The 17,345-nt window shown below is 39.7% G+C and overlaps 1 protein-coding gene across 3 annotated transcripts in view; it reads right to left on the bottom strand.

The window, feature by feature from the left end:
* The window catches only part of LOC122554443 (5'-AMP-activated protein kinase subunit beta-2-like), a 46,106-nt gene that overhangs the window by 25,192 nt on the left and 3,569 nt on the right, over positions 1-17,345 (bottom strand). For all 3 annotated transcript variants that reach the window (XR_006312998.1, XM_043699503.1, XM_043699502.1), the window contains 3 exons: positions 13,712-13,956; positions 5,769-5,935; positions 3,986-4,079 (listed from right to left, as the gene is read on the bottom strand). Coding sequence is in view for 2 of the 3 variants with exons in the window: in XM_043699503.1 (XP_043555438.1) it covers positions 3,986-4,079; positions 5,769-5,935; positions 13,712-13,879 (429 nt within the window). In the remaining variant the exon portion in view is untranslated. The remainder of the gene's footprint in view (positions 1-3,985; positions 4,080-5,768; positions 5,936-13,711; positions 13,957-17,345) is intronic.

The raw sequence follows: 17,345 nt of genomic DNA, 5'->3' as shown, positions 1-17,345 counted from the left end.
TAGTGAGTAGAGTGGGTTCTTTCTTGATTATGTGTTAAGAGATATGTCCCTTAATTAAACTTATGGCTTATATTTTTAAGTATTAAGTTAGCCTGGAGAGTGTTTTGTAGAGGAATAAGAGATTGCTATTTTCTGGGTCTGTACATTGAAAGAAGCAAAAATGGCATTCAGTAGAGTGATATGCTCTTCTTGTTGATGTGGGAGTTAAGGGAGAGTTTATGCGTTATTGAGGATTATATCTGTAATAAATGCCACTGGTTGCAAATCCTATCAGATTGAATGGATTGGTTAGAGAGACAGAGGCAATGAAGAATTTACAGGAGCAAGGGGATGTGATGGATAGCAGTATTAGGAAGGGAGAAAAGTTGCAGATACAATCACATAGATGGGTTAACTCCAGGAAAGGTAAGAGAGGCAGGCAGGTATTGTAGGAGTCTTCTGTGGCTATCCCTATTTCAAACAAGTACGCAGTTTTGGAAAATGTAGGGGGTGATGGATTCCCAGGGGAATGTAGCACGAACTGCCAAGTTTCTGGCTCTAATGCAACGAGGGGTATGTCGGATTCCAAGAGATTAATTGTGTCAGGGGACTCTCTAGCCAGAGGCACAGACAGATGTTTCTGTGGCCAGCAGCAAAAAATCAAAATGGTATGTTGCCTCTCTGGTGCCAGGATCAAGAATGTCTCAGAGAGGGTGCAGAATGTTCTCAAGGGGGAAAGAGGGACCAGCAGGAGGTCATTGTACACATTGGTTCCAATCACATAGGAAGGGAAAAGGATGAGATTCTGAAGGGGGAATAGAGAGAGTTAGGCAGGAATTTAAAAAGGAGATCCTCGAGTAGTAATATCTGGATTACTCCCATGCTGCAAGCTAGTGAGGGTAGAAATAGGAGGATAGAGCAGGTGCATGCATGGCGGAGGATTCACATTTTTGGCTCATTGGAATCTCTTCTGAGGTAAAAGTAACCTGTGCAAGAAGGACAGATTGTACCTGAATTGGATGGGAACTAATATACTGGCAGGGAGATTTGCTAGAGCTACTCAGGAGGATTTAAACTTTTAAGGTGGGGATGGGGGGGGGGGAGATCCAGGGAGATTGAGGAAAGAGATCAATCTGAGACTGGTACAGTTGAGAACCATGAGGGCAGAGCGGTGGACGTGATCAATATGGACTTCAATAAGGCGTTCGACAAAGTTCCCCATCGGAGACTGGTTCGCAAGGTAAGATCTCATGGAATACAGGGAAAACTAGCCATTTGGATACAGAACTGGCTCAAAGGTAGAAGACCTTTGAGCCAGGTGGTGGTGGAGGGTTGTTTTTCAGACTGGAGGCCTGTGACCAGTGGAGTGCCACAAGGATCTGTGCTGGGTCCACTATCTTTTGTCACTTTTATAAATGACTTGGATATGAACATAGGAGGTATAGTTAGTAAGTTTGCAGATGACACCAAAATTTGAGGTGTCGTGGACAATGAAGATTACCTCAGATTACAACGGGATCTTGATCAATGGGCCAATGGGCTGAGAAGTGCCAGATGGAGTTTAATTTAGATAAATTCGAGATGCTGCATTTTGGGAAAGCAAATCTTAGCAGGACTTATACACTTAATGGTAAGGTCCTAGGGAGTGTTGCTGAACAAAGAGACCTTGGAGTGCAGGTTCATAGCTCCTTGAAAGTAGAGTCGCAGGTAGATAGGATAGTGAAAGCAGCATTTGGTATGCTTTCCTTTATTGGTCAGAGTATTGAGAACAGGAGTTGGAAGGTCATGTTGCGGCTGTACAGGACATTGGTTAAGCCAGTTTTGGAATACTGCGTGCAATTCCGGTCTCCTTCCTATTGGTGGGAGGGCTGAAGTTTAGAGTGAGAGGGGAAAGGTATAAAAGAGACCTAAGGGGCAACTTTTTCATGCTGAGGGTGGTACGTATATGGATTGCGCTGCCAGAGGAAGTGGTGGAGGCTGGTACAATTGCAACATTTAAAAGGCATCTGGATGGGTATATGAATAGGAAGAGTTTGGAGGGATATGGCCACGTGCTGGCAGGTGAGACTAGAATGGTTTGGGATATCTGGTTGGCATGGACGAGTTGGACCGAAGGCTCTGTTTCCGTGCTGTACATCTCTATGACTCTATGAATACAGGGCTGGATTAAGATGAAATTTGGAAATAGGTACCAAGAATGTATAATCGATCTAATTAAGCAAATTATTTCTGGCAAAGTCAACTGAAAACTTAACTGAAATCTCTCAACTCAGATTGTGAAACAGAAAACGTTCAGCTTCCCCCTAATGTTTGGACTGTGGCATAAAAAGGTTAAGAGAATGCAGAGTAGATTTTCCAGATGGTTGCAAGATTGAGGGATATTAGCTTCAAGAGTAGGTGGAAGAAGCTGGCATTCCTCTCCTTGTAGCAAAGGAGGTTGAGGGAATATTTGATAGAGGTATACAGGAGTTAAACAGGCACAGGTAGGAAAAGCTGTCTCTATTAGTTGACTACACAGACTAAGGTATACAGGTTTATGGTTTTGGGCAGAAGATGCAGGGATATTGTTAGAAAGAACATTTTTTACGCAGTGATGGTAATATCCTGGAACATGCAGACAGTGGAAAAAGAGATGATAAATTATTTCGTAAGAAAATGGGATAGGCACTTGTGGGAAATGAATTTGCAGGGCTATAGAAGTATAGTAGGAAAATGGGACTGATAAAAATGCTAAACCGTGTTCTAGCATGGATATATACAGGCCAATTTGTTCCCACTGTGCCATTATGACTCTATTGTCTGTCAAAGATTTATACTCAATGATCAATGGCTTTGATAAATAATCATTTTCCTTTAAGACGAAAACATTAGCATTGGTATCATTAGTATCATCAAGATGTGCAATTGTAAAAATATTAATTATGATGCCTCTTTAAATTAAAACGCCCTTAATCTTAGATATCTGCTCAAGGATGTTTACATCTGAGATTTGGAGGACTTCAAGGTATTTCCATACCTAAAAGAATATATTTATCTTGAAGGCTAGCACACAATTGGTTGCTTGGATTAATATGTTGGTCAGTAATGATAGGTTAAGTAAATTGGGCTTTTATTCTCCAGAGTTTGTAAGAATGAGAGGTGAACCTGTTGAAACAATCAAATATTCTGAAGAGGTATGACAGAGGGAACTTAAAAATGGGAGCACATCTTAGGATAAGGGGTTAATCAAATAGGTTTGAGATCAGGATGTTTGCTCACTAAGAGAATAGCAAATCTTTAACATTTTCTATTTCAGGGGATTGTAGATTCTTCATTGTCTCAGCCTTTAATATGCTTACAAACAGAATTTTGGTCTCAGAGAAACATGGAGAACAGGCTGGAAAGTAGAATTGAGACAAACACCAGCCATGGCCATCTTGAATAGCGGAGTAGGATTAAAGTGTTCCATGGTAATTTCTGTTCCTATTTCATACATTTTAGGATGAATGCAGTCTTATTGAAGCAAAGTATGTCAAAATTTGTCTAACTTTAAAACATTAATGAAAATTCTTTACTGACCTTATACTTTTCTCAACTTCGATAGATTTAACTGTAAATATTTTGGAACTTTTCCTGATGATTTTATATGTTTTTAATGAATTTAAACAGTAAGGTATCAGGTCCGTTCTGGATCGAAACAGAGTATGCTTGGTAGTATCCAGCAGTAGCAGGATTATTATTTATGGCCTAAATGACCCAGTAAGGCAGGGGAAAGTCCATTTGAGTCCCTGCTTTGATGCAATACAGCGACCTCATTGAAAGTGTGTGAATACGAATGGCATGTTAAGTTGTCGACTTTCCTCAAAACTTAGAGAAGTGGCATAAGAAAAACAGCCTAATTTATCATATATGTAACATGAATGCTTATCCAATTTGTTTTTTCTCCCTTATTTATTACATTGAAGCTTACAAATACAAGCTCTCAAGTTCCATGCTTAAGTTCATGTTAAATTAATGGCATACTTACCTCTGCAGGATCATGAGCCCACTGCCCATCTACAAAAAATTTGTATTGGTGTTCCCCTTCTGGTAGATCAAGAATAGCAATAAAGTCATTATGGCTGTAAAAAAATATACAAATACTAAATTTACTATCCATCAGTTCATTATGAAACCTTTTTTTTGGTTTTCTCAATTTCCTTCAGTTTATTATAGCATCAACATAGAAATTCAGTTCTAAGTACAGATGACACCATTCAGTTTCTTACCATTAACATTTGTGGAGCAGAGTGGGCATGTTTCATCACGGTTTACTTCTGGACTGCACTTTAAAAGGGCAAGACAGAACCAAAACCCTTTATATGATGTTATGGATTAAACAGCTATTAATAAGAAATCCTATATTATTACAATTTGTTTCTTGCAAACACATTTTATCATGCTTGATGGAAAATGTGAAGTTTCATACAGAAATGAATATTTTTAAGATGAAAATTTGATTTTGATCTTTTGAGCCTGAGCCATAGAGAGAATCTAGTGCTTCTGAAACAGCATGAGAAAGGGAGGGGATGGCAGATTCATGAAGAGTGAGCAAAAGCAGGGATACTGGCTTCATGAAGAGTAGGAGAGACAGTGGAATCAATAGCCTCTCAAACAATGTGACAGAACTGGTCAGCTACACCATAAAGGGAAGATAGACCCTGTATGAGAAGGACAGTGATGGCTTGAAGTGAAAACCAGGGTCACAGAAACTCTTCAACTTGTTTCTTCCTGTAAGAGTTGAATTGAAACACCACAGAAAAGAAGTAGGTGGGTGGGTAATGGTGGGCATTTCTTCCGTGTATTTTGTATGACAACTGATTTAAAACAGGAGACTATTATAGCTGAAGCGTTCTGTTAAGAAATATATCTTTAAAATATTATCCATCCAAATTAATTAGTTAAAGAGAATAGAAATGTAGTATGTGAGAGGTAGTTAACACCAGAGCGAAATACAGTTAAGTATACGTGCATCAAATATTGACTGCTCAAAGAACTGTGGCACAGAGTTGATGAACTGCAGACACTACCACATTTCAGGGAGAGGGACAGAGACGTGGATAATGTGTTTCAGGATGCAGTCACACCCCTTTGATTAATTACATCAATTTAATCCATGCTTAGAGACACGACGATATGACTGTGTACAACAGAGGTTATGGAGATCCAGAATTTGGCATTGGAGGAGTCTCAGCCAGTTGAGGAAGATGTACTGTGTGGTCACATTTTATCAGAGGTAGGGTAGATCACTGTACTCATTCTACCATTGTGGAAGATACATTGGCACTTACTGTTATCCTATCATTGATTCAAACCTATGCACTTCAATTCTCTACAGGCATCAAATGATCCACATTCATTCTACATATTAGGAATAATGCACTTTAAATAAGTGGAAAGCTTATGAACATTCATATTATTAAGCTGTGAAGTATCATACTCTATTTTAATAATACTTCCAAACAGACTTGTAGCTCTTTTGCATTTTGCTGGTCACAACCTTCATCCAGTTTTCTAGACTTACACAACTGCAATATATTGTAACAGGGTGAGAAACATAATCTGCGAATGGAAATCCAATTTCTCAATACTTTTGCTTCAAACTTCAAATCATGTTGTTGGATTAAATTAAATTGAAAAATTTACCAAAATTAAAATGAACCTCAATGCAGCTTTGAAATAGGAACCTTCACTGAGGCTCAAGAACCATGAAGTTTGTTTCTTCTACTATGAGGTAGATTCTCAGCAAGTTGTAAACTGCACATATTTACCTTTTAATAAGTGGAATCTTGGTATGCCAGTTGTTGAAGGATCCAGATATGAACACTTCTTTCCCGCCACCCACCCAGCGAATAACAGTGGGACGAGCTTGCTTAGGAAATTTTACAGATTCGTCTACATCAGGTTGCCAGGATACAAATTCCTTATCAGTGAGAGGCTACAATATCAAAATAAACATTGAGAAGGGGAAACTTGAAGAAAGTTACACACAGAAGTAAACAGCATTAAAACTACAATTTCTATAGAATCATATGGTAGCAGTAAAACAGTGGTTTCTCGGTAACTAGATAGTTAAATTAAACGGTTAGCGAAGAGGGTGAACTTAGCACACAAAGGAAAAGAAAGTTTTTGTTTTAAACACAGAATGGTTACAGCCAAGGAGGTGGCAGTTTTGCCTGCCTATGCCAGTACACTGCAAGAGCAACTTTGACTAGTTCTAATTCAAGATGACGGCAGAATAGAGCTTTTGAGCTCAGGGCTTGCCCGTTTTTCTTTTCTTTTTTTCCCTCTTTTCTCATGGTTCTTCTTCTTTTTCTTTACCTCATGAAGAGCTCCGTCGTGGCAATGGTATCAGTGGCGAGTATGGGTTTCCAGCAGCTTCTGCACTAACAAGGTGAGCCCAGCACTGATTCATGGCTGCTACAGCGAAGGTGAGTTTGGTGGCCCGCTGCAACTGCATCCAGCACCGATTCGTGGATTGGCAGTGAAGGTGAGTTTGGGCCCAATATGAGACCCGGTGGCATCAGCAGTGGCTGCATAGGTGAGGTGGACTCTGAGCAGACTCTTGACAGGTTGGGTTTGGGACTATGTGGGACCTGGCAGCATCAGTTGTGGTTGCTTTGGCAAGGTCCAGCAAGGACTCATGTGGCAGCAATATCAGCGGAGGTGAGATGGCACTGAAGAGTGGCAATACTTGTTCTGGCAGCACGGCAAGGGGAGTCATGACTGGCCAATCCAGGCCCATGACTGAGCACTTAACAAGAGGGGTTGAAAACTTGAACTTTATTTCTTTATTTTTCTAGTTGATATTCTAAGTTTTTGTCTCCTTTTCTGTGTTTAAAGGTAGCAACAATATACAACACTTTTCACTGTCTTTTGTGACAAAATACATGTGACAATAAATCAATTCATCCACTTTGTCAATATAATACTGCAAATCTTCTCTTCAGATAATTCTCGAACTCTTTTGAAAGCCATACCTTAACAACATTCTGAGGCAGAGCCTTCCAGCTCCCAAACACTCACTGTGTAAAAATAGATTTCACCTCATACTGGCTTCAGTTATAATGTCAATTACTTATATTCATAATCTTTGATTCTCAACCTATCTGCCAATAGGGCCATTTCTCTGTACAGTTCTCATCTCAAACTTTTCCTCCAAGGAGGACAGTCCGAACTTCACCAGTATATCCATGGTCATATTGTATTTCCCTTAACCAACACACTGCTCCAGCAACCAGAGAATATTTAGTTTAAGATGCCTCCATCTCATTCCCTACAGCACAGTAGCAAAGTTCTTTTTTAAAAGTTAGCACTTAGTATCAGGCAGTTCACTGCTAGTTAACAGACTGGATTTCCTAATTAGCGACTTGGAGATAGTGAGAACTGCAGATGCTAGAGAGTTAAATCGGATAAAGGGTGGAGTTTCCACTCCATCCTTCCCACTGACCAATCACAACCACCTCCTTCCTGTATCCACCTATCATTCCACCCACCTTTCCCCCAACCCCACCCCCCTTATTTATTTCTCAGGCCCTTTCCCCTCCCCCAAGCCTGATAAAAAGTTCCAATTTGAAACATTGACTTCTCTTCTCCTCTGATGCTGCCTGACCTGCTGTGCTTTTTCCAGCTCCACTCTTTATCCAATTTCATAATCAGTGTACTGATTATATCCCCTCCTCATTACTCACAGAACTCCACCAGAAGCTCATGGAATTCCGAAGTGCCTCCTTGAAATTGTCTTTTCTCAATTCCAACACTTCATCCTTCTCTGGAATTTTGTTGCCCAAGATTACGATAGGCAGTAGGCAACAGGCCACATCCTGGGCTTCGATCACAGTGGCAAGTGATGTCACAGGCCAGCAGCCCATTGAAGACACTGATCATGTAACCTCCCAGAATCCAGCAAATTGTTTGGTCTCAAAGGCCAAGTCCTGTTGATACTAGTTTACAGAGGTACAACCTGAAATTGAAGACTCTGATCCCTATCTTTTATGTATCCTTTACAATGCTTTCAAAGTTTTACTAAGGAGTAGCGATGAGAAATGAGGGTGTTTTTGTACACCAAGCCTCTATTTATCAAGACCCATATCCAGTATTCTTACTAACAGCTTTCTCAACTTGCCTTGTCACTTTAAAAGATACCTGCACGTAAAACTCAAGTTCCCTCAGTTTCTGCAAACCCTTTAGAATTGTATACTTTATGCTGCATTGCTCATTTTCATTCTTCCTACCAAAGTGTACCAGTTGATGTTTCTCAGTCTTAAATTTAATCTGCCACGTCTCCTGTGGTTAAGCAATAGCCATTACAGTTCACAATGCTTACAATTTTTGTTTATTTTATAAACTTTGAAATTTGTCCAGAACTTTGAAGTTTACATCTTTAACACAGAAAAAATAACGATTCTAATACTGATCTTTGTGGAACCATAAATATGTAATTTTTTATATTCCTCCAGCTCAAAAGACAAGCATTGACTGTTTCTTTCTGCAGAAAACTTCACAGAAATGCTACCACTATCACCTTTATTACACAAGCTCTACATTTGCTCTCAAGCTTGTTATCTGGCACTTTAAAATATATCCTTAGAAGTATATTCAAAGCTGAATTAGACAAATATTTAATCAATAAGGGAATCAGTAAGGGTTATGGGTTATAAGCCTCATCAAGTCTTGTTATTACTTCATCAAAAACTCAGTTTAACTAAACCCTTCATAAATGCACGCTGGCTTTTTGAATTAATCCATGTTGTCCAAGGGACTATTACTTTTATCTTGGATACTGTCTTTATTAGCTTTCCAGCTGAAAGATCAAACAGTTAAACTGACTTTCTTATGTATTTTTACATTCACTCTTAAAAAGTGCAACATCTGTAATTCTCCATTTGTGTGCATATTAGATACATAAAGTTATACAATCCAACAATATGACAAAACAGACATCCTACAAATGTTGACTTAATCATTTAATTAAATGGTTTAACAAATACCTTTATCAAATCTCAATTCCCCCCCCCCCCCACGCCACACCCAAGTAATACTGCAAAATAAAATTAAAAAATACACTTTTTAAAAAGAGGCATTTCTCGATCATCATTAGAAAAGCATGTAAAAAAAAACTTCCCTTTACGATGAACATATGTTATTTTCATCTCCCATCAAATTTGGGAGTTGCTTAATGCTCAAGACAGAACACATCATAGCACCAATTGCTGATTCTCTTTTAGCACAAAAACAAATCTACAAATGCATTAGGTTAAAATAAAAAAAAACAACATTCACATCTCTTCTCTCCAAGATATACTATTGCCTGTTCGATATTATAGCTAATATTGTTAAGTGTTTTTAACTTAGAAATCCAAAAAATGGACAACAAAAAGTAAAAGAACAGACACATCTATTCCTCTATAACTGAGGAGGACAGTTGGATTCTGATCAGACATTTCAGCATCGAAAGTTGTGTATTTTGTCAACTGTCTGAAAAAAAATTGAATTATCTGCAGTTTTGCACTTCATGAATCTTGCACTATATCTCTCAATATTTTGATTTTTCACATGTTCAATTAATTTCTAATAAGTGTTTCCTGTATTTAAATGGCAGAATGTAGCTTACTTTGCTTCATTCTTCAATTTCTCTTTTTGATAAATAAATTGGACCCTGCCTAGATGTATCACACACAATTCATGATAATTATAAGTTTATATAGTTGAATGGAATGGGTGAACGATTCCACCAATTAATTACAGTTTTGACATAGAAAGTGCAACACAGAAACTGACCATTTAGCACAAACAATCCAGGTGGTGCTTATGTTCCACACAAACCTCTTTAATCAATCTTTTTTTTAAAATGTCATTACATCATAGAGTCATAGAGATGTACAGTATGGAAACAGACCCTTTGGTCCAAACTGTCCATGCTGACCAGATATCCCAACCCAATCTAGTCCCACCTGCCAGCACCTGGCCCATATCCCTCCAAACTCTTCCTATTCATATATCCATCCAAATGCTTTTTAAATGTTGCAATTGTACCAGCCTCCACCACTTCCTCTGGCAGCTCATTCCATACACGTTCCACCCTCTATGTGAAAAAGTTGCCCCTTAGGTCTCTTTTATATCTTTCCCCTTTCACCCTAAACCTATGCCCTCTAGTTCTGGACTCCCCGACCCCAGAGAAAAGACTTTATCTATTTATTCTACCCATGCCCCTCACAATTTTGTAAACCTCTATAAGGTCACCCCTCAACCTCCGACACTCCAGGGAAAACAGCCCCAGCCTGCTTAGCCTCTGCCGATAGCTCAAATCCTCCAATCCTGGCAACATCCTTGTAAATCTTTTCTGAACCCTTTCAAGTTTCACAACATCAAGGTAGCGTATCGTCCAACATGGGGCTTGAACCCACGACCCTGAGATTAAGAGTCTCATGCTCTACTGACTACGTCTTAACTGTTTTAACGTTATTCATTTCAACTACAATTCCTCATAAATTCTAACCACACTCTCAATAAATACTTTGGAATTCCACTAGAATATTTGTGCCATTTTACACTCCGCAGTGAAAATATCTTCCCTAATGTCTACCTAGCTGAACCCTTCCATAATCGTCAAGCTCTTTATTAGGTCACCCCTCATCTATTTCCTGGAAAAAAAGGTCCCACTGTGTTCAATCTTTCTGTTTTTGCTAGTTACAATTTTCAGTTGTGTTACTAAATTAATGTTAGACTTACAAACTGCTAAAAGGAGTCAACTGGACTGCCTGATAAATAATAGAATCATACAGTACAGAAGAGGACCTTAGGCCCATCAAGTCTGCACTGACAATATCTACACTAATTGCATTATCAGTCATTTGGCCCACAACCCTTGAATGTTATGACATCAAGTACTCATCAAGTATTTTTTTTAATAGCTATGAGGTTTCTTGCTCAACTGCTCTTGCAGGCAGTGCATTCCAGATTCCCACCCCCTCTCGGTGAAAAAAAAAGTCCTTTATTTCCCCTCTAAACTGCCTGCATTTCACCTTAAGGTCCATAAGAAATCAGAAAAAACATAGGCAGTTTGGCTCCATAAGATTGTTTCACCATTCAATATGGTCCTGGCCAAATTAATATTCTTCATGTTCACTTTACTGCCCTTTCCTCATAAACTTTGATTCTCCTATTGATCAAGAACTTATGTCAGCCTTAAACATACATAAAGTTTTGCCTCCAAAGCACTGTGACAAGGAGTTCCAAAGACACACAACCCTCAGAGAAGAAATTCCTCCTCATCTCAGTCTTAAACTGGTTCCCCTTTATCCTGAGACTATGCCCTCTAGTCCTAGACTGTCCCATGAGTGGAAACAACCTCTCAGCATCTATCCTGTTGAAACATTTAGTATTCTTAAGGGGCTCAATGAGATCACCTCGTCTGAACTCCAGTTAGTAGAGTCCCAAAATGTTTAGTCTTTGTTCATAAGTTAATCCCTCCATACTAGGAATCATCCTAATGAACCTTCCCTGAACTGTCTCCAATGAAATAAAATATTTCCCTAAATAAGGAGGCCAAAATGGCTTACAGTACTTTGGATGTGGTCTCACCAGCACCTTGCATGTTTGCAGTACAACTTCGACTCATACTCCAAACCCCTTGAAATAAAAGCCAATATCCCATTAGCCTTCCTGATTAACTGCTGCAGCTGTGTGCTAGCTTTCTCTGTTTCATGTACAAGTACTCCAAGTCTGTTTGAGTTGCAGCTTTCTACAGTGTTTCTCTCCATTTAATTAATAATCTGCTCTTTTCTTCTCCCTTTCAAAACAAACACCTTCACATTTTCCTATGACTCCTCATTATGGACCTTTCTACTGAGGTGAACAGATAGTTTCTGTTCACACTGTCCATGCACTTCATAATCTTATACACATCAATCAGGTCCCCTCAGCGTTCTCTATTCTAAAGAAAACAATACTCGCTTATGCAGCCTCTCTTCATAGCTAAACTACTCCATTCCAGGTAACATCTTGGTGCAGTCCTCACCGCAACACCCCCCATCCCATCCCTGCCCATTCCCACTAAGACGCAATGGTAAACACCACCATCTGAGGTCTTCCTGCTGAAGTTAAATAGGGGTCCGCTCCGTTATTGGACTCTGTAGTGCCTCAAACGCTTGTAAGAAATGTCTTCAGTTTGCTTGGATACAGTCAAACTCCAATGCTCGTTTGTTTCCTTAATATGCTACTGGACAGAACACAAACACACACACACACACAGACTTTTTTATGAATAAAGTATTTTTTAAATTAAAAATTAATTATGCATGACTGATAAAGGCAAGTGTCCCGCATGCCTTCTTAGCTATCTTATAATCCTGTTCTGCCGTTTTCAGAAATCTGTGGACAAGCACTCCAAGATCCCTCTGAGCTTCCTAGTGTCCCACAGTTCATAAAGTACTCCCTTGTTTTCTTATTTTATCTAAAGTGCATCATCTCACATTTACCAGAGTTAAATTTCATCTGCCATTGATGTTCCCAATCCTTCTGTACCCTCCTGTAACCTAAGACCATCTTCCTTACTGTCAACCACTTGACCAATCTTCGTGTCATCACAGGTAAACTTACTTATCATCCCCCATATTTTCTGTTATATAATTTACATGATATAATAATTCAGTTTTACGAAAATATAAATTTTGTAATATAATTTTATTTTTCTCAAGACAAATTAGCTGTGAGTAATTTACACCACTTTACAATTCCATGAGCACTTATTCAGGTAGCCACTCCTCATATCTGGTGAATTGTTTGAACATGGGCACCACTCAGCCAAGCTGATTTCATTCTTACTCGGTGTCAAGTACCATTCAGCAAGATCCATGGGTTACAAATTAGTATAAAAACCAGAGTTTTGTTTTTAAACTCACTCAAAGAGCAACACAAATGTCAATTGTGGCCAATCAAACAGCGCCATGAGGAAATTAGCTAATTTAGCACAGGCCATGGATTCAACTGGGCACCTTCTTGGTCTACAAGTCTCAGTGTAAAATCCCAAGTACATTGTGTCAAAATAATATTTAACTACTTTACTACAAACATTGACTAAAAATCCTTACTCAGCATAACAAGAAATAGTTGAAATTTCATGGTAGTGTGCATGAGCTTAAGTAGACATAACAAGATCCTTGCAACTTCTCAAAAAGCAGGAGGAAAGAGGTGCATTTTTGAATTATAGTCACTATTGTTGCAAACTCACAACAAGCTTGTAAACAGAAAGAATCCATAAATAGTAATAATGATCTCTACTAGAATGAAGGACACTAGGTGTCCAGAGAACTCCTTGCCCTTACAAAAGATTAGATCAATTGGACCTATTATGCCCACCTGAAAGGGGCAATCATGGCCTCAGTTTAACATCTTACCCAAAAGATGACACCTCCTATAGTACTGCATTGAAATGTCAGGTTAGACTATGTGCTCAAATCTCTGAAATGGCGCTTGAACCAATAATCTTTTTAAATAGGATAGACCATTACTGAGGCAAGGCTTTAAACTTGGTGTCTCTAAGGATAATTTTGCTATGTCTTTGTACAAATATATATTTTTATACATATTATAAAAAAACATCCGTTATAGTACAAGTCAACACTTTCAACAACTCAGTTTACAAACTTTTTTTCTTACATGAAGGAGACTGTATACTTATTAGGCTAGAAATTAGTATAGTTTCATACTGTACCTTTGAGTCTTGTGTATGAAAAATATTGGGGTCATCTGTGCTGTCCACCATGATTTTAGGACGTTCATTCTCTTTTGATGATGGTGAAGATCCCATGCTATCACTTCGGTGGGACTTGGATCCTCCATGGCGATCTGTTCCCATACGGTCACTGCTGGTGTTCCCCATTGTTGTGACAGTATTGGTACTATTACTATGGTCAAAATTTCAAAAACAATATAGCTCCACACACACTGTCTGGGTATCTGAAATAAATAAGTGATTTCGGTTTATGGAACTAAAGAAATACTTCTACCTTACAACAGAGGAAAAGCACCCAAGACTGGATAACATTTAGAATGGAATTGATGAGTGGTAAATAACATTCGCATCACACAGTGCCAGGCAACAACCTGAGGTAAGCAAAATATCTTTCCTTGACGTAACCACAGCTGCATCCCCAATTATTAACATTCTGGGATTACCATTGACTAGAGACTTAAGTGGACCAGCATATAATTACCATGGCTACAAAAGCAGGTCACAAGCAGGGGATTCTGCAGGCAGTAACACACCTCTTGACCTCCAAAGCCTACCCATCATTCACACTATGAGTTAAGAGTGTAATTAAATATTTTCCACTTGCAAGACGCTTAACATCATTCAAGCCAAAGTATCCCGCTTGACCAGCATCCTAGACACTAGCTTAAACATTCACTCGCTCTACAATGGTCACAGTGTGCACTAATTACAAGATGCACTGCAGCAAGATACCAAGATTCCTTCCCCATAACAAATGTCAAACATGTGTCCTCTACATCTGGGTTTCCCAGGCTTCAGCCCGTTTAGTGGCTGAGGCTCAGCTAATGTTGGAAATTTCCCACGGGCCAACCAAGCCCCTTTCCAGGTCCAGTCCGCAACCTCAGGTATGGCACCTTACTCAGCTCCCAGTGTACCCAAATCTTTGAAGTGATCAAGGGATAGGCTTATGAAGGTGCACCAGCTTTTAGAGGAGACCAGAACTCAGGGCCATTGGTATGAAACCTGTCCCATTAGAAATTTGGAGAGTGGGGGAATTTGGAACTTGCTGTCACAGGGAGTAGTTGAGGGGAATAGTATTGATAACACAGAATGTGGAAAAACACAAGGGAGAAAGGAATGGAAATAGTTCCTGAAACAAATATGAGAGAGACCCAAGGGGCAACTTTCTCACACAGAGAGTGGTACGTGCATGGAATGAGATGCCAGGGGAAGTGGTGGAGGCTGGTACAATTTGTAACATTTAAAAGGCATCTGGATGGGTATATGAATAGTAAAGGTTTAGAGGGATATGGGCTGATGCTGGCAGGTGGGACTAGATTGGGTTGGGATATCTGGTCGGCATGGACGAGTTGGACCGAAGGGTCGGTTTCCATGCTGTACATCTGATTAGACTTGATTCCCTACAGTGCGGAAACAGGCCCTTCGGCCCAACAAGTCCACACCGACCCTCCGAAGAGTAACCCACCCAGACCCATTTTCCTCTGACTGATGCAACCAACACTATGGACAATTTAGCATGGCCAATTCACCTGACCTGTACATCTTTGGACTGTGGGAGGAAACCAGAGCACCCGGAGGGAACCCACACAGACAGTCACCTGGGACCCTGGTGCTGTGAGGCAGCAGTGCTAACCACTGAACCACCATGCCGCCCATGACTCTAGCCCTTAGAAGAACCAGGAAGAACACAGACTACAATATCCTGACAGGCATAAAATTCACACTAGAGAACAACAACAGACTCCCATTCCTAGATGTGACAGTTGAACATACAGTTAACAGAGAACTTCAAACCAGCGTCTGCAGAAAAACAAACAGACCAAATACTTAACTTCAGAAGCAATCATCCCAACATCCACAAACAGAGCTGCATCAAGACATTATTTCAATGAGCTACATCACACTCAAGCTCCCAAGAACTACAAAAAGAAGAAAAATCTCTCCACAATATTTTCAAGAAAAACATATACCCAATAAACACAATCTGCTGATTTCTCAGAAACAAACCCAAACAAGCACACACAATGCAACCAAAAACTATAGCCACATTACCTTACATCAAAGACATATCAGAAATGACTTCCAGACTACTCAGATCCCTTGGCATCATGGTAGCCCACAAACCTACCAACACACTTAAAACAGTGACTAGTGAAACTAAAGGATCCATTAGATACTAACAGCAAAACTAACGTCATTTACAAGATACCATGCAAGAAGTGTAAAAAGCACACTGGACAAACAAGCAGGAAACTTGCCACCAGGATACACCATCACAAACTAGCCACCAAAACACATGACCCACTTTCACTAGTTTCCATACATACAGACAAAGAAGGACACCACTTTGACTGGGACAATACACACACCCAAGGACAGGCGAAACAATGACATGCATGAGAATTCTTATAGGCATAGCATTCTAACCAGAATTCCATCAATAAACACATCAATTTAGATCCTATCTACCTTCAGTATCCACCTTAAGAAACCTATAAAAGTGGGGCGGGACATACCAGCGCTTCACTAGGGACTCTCACTGATGTTACCTAGTATGGTGACAAAATATCTGAAAAGAAATCTTCCAGCTCAGTGAGCTAACTTACATACTTATCATCAATCTGAACTACAAATCTTCCCAAAAACTGCTAACACAGGAATACTATCACCTGCGAGTTCCCCTCAAAGCCACACATCATTTCGGTCTTTCTCTGTTCATCATTTTTGCTTGGTAACATCTATAGGGCCATACTTTGCAATTACAGTTTAAAATAGTCTTTGCAAATGACGCTGGTATTAGCAAATCAGACTAAACTGATCATGGAGGTTTAAAATAGTTGCAACAGAAAAACAATGAAATGCAAACATCTGTATAGCTCAATACCATCACAATACACTTACACAAAAAATGATGGTCAAAGAAGCCTCACGGCTCCTGCACATTATTCCTCCTTTGTATTTATTGTATAATGTAAATCAAATTCAATACGGCACAAAATAGATCCTTTATTCATTTAATTCTTATTTTAATACATCAGCTGGAAGATGAATCAGGGTAGAACTGTATTGACACCCTAATGTCTGAAGAAGGACTTATGCCCGAAACGTCGATTCTCCTGTTCCCTGGATGCTGCCTGACCTGCTGCTTTTCCAGCAACACATTTCCAGCTCTGATCTCCAGCATCTGCAGACCTCACTTTCTACCCTAATGTCTGTCTAGCAAGAGGTAAATCAGATTCTCTCACTGATGCAATTGGCCCAGTGGATCTTAATAACACCCCCTAGCAAGGTGGCAAAGCTTATCTTCCTTAAAAATGCGAGCAGCAGGAGGCTATAATGCATTTCAAGCCTACTCCATGATTCAGGAGAAAGTGAGGTCTGCAGATGCTGGAGATAAAAGTTGAAACTTTATTGCTGGAACAGCACAGCAGGTCAGGCAGCATCCAGGGAACAGGAGATTCGACGTTTTGGGCACAGGCCCTTCTTCAGGAATGAGCAGATCATCTCATTCCTGAAGTAGGGCCTGTGCCCGAAACGTCGAATCTCCTGTGCCCTGGATGCTGCCTGACCCGCTGTGCTGTTCCAGCAATAAAGTTTCAACTTTGATCTCCAG

Source organism: Chiloscyllium plagiosum, chromosome 11 (genome assembly GCF_004010195.1).
Source record: "Chiloscyllium plagiosum isolate BGI_BamShark_2017 chromosome 11, ASM401019v2, whole genome shotgun sequence".
Taxonomy (NCBI): Eukaryota; Metazoa; Chordata; class Chondrichthyes; order Orectolobiformes; family Hemiscylliidae; genus Chiloscyllium; species Chiloscyllium plagiosum.
The sequence above is the reverse complement of the archived record's forward strand: the minus strand, read 5'-3'. Positions and strand labels throughout refer to the sequence as shown.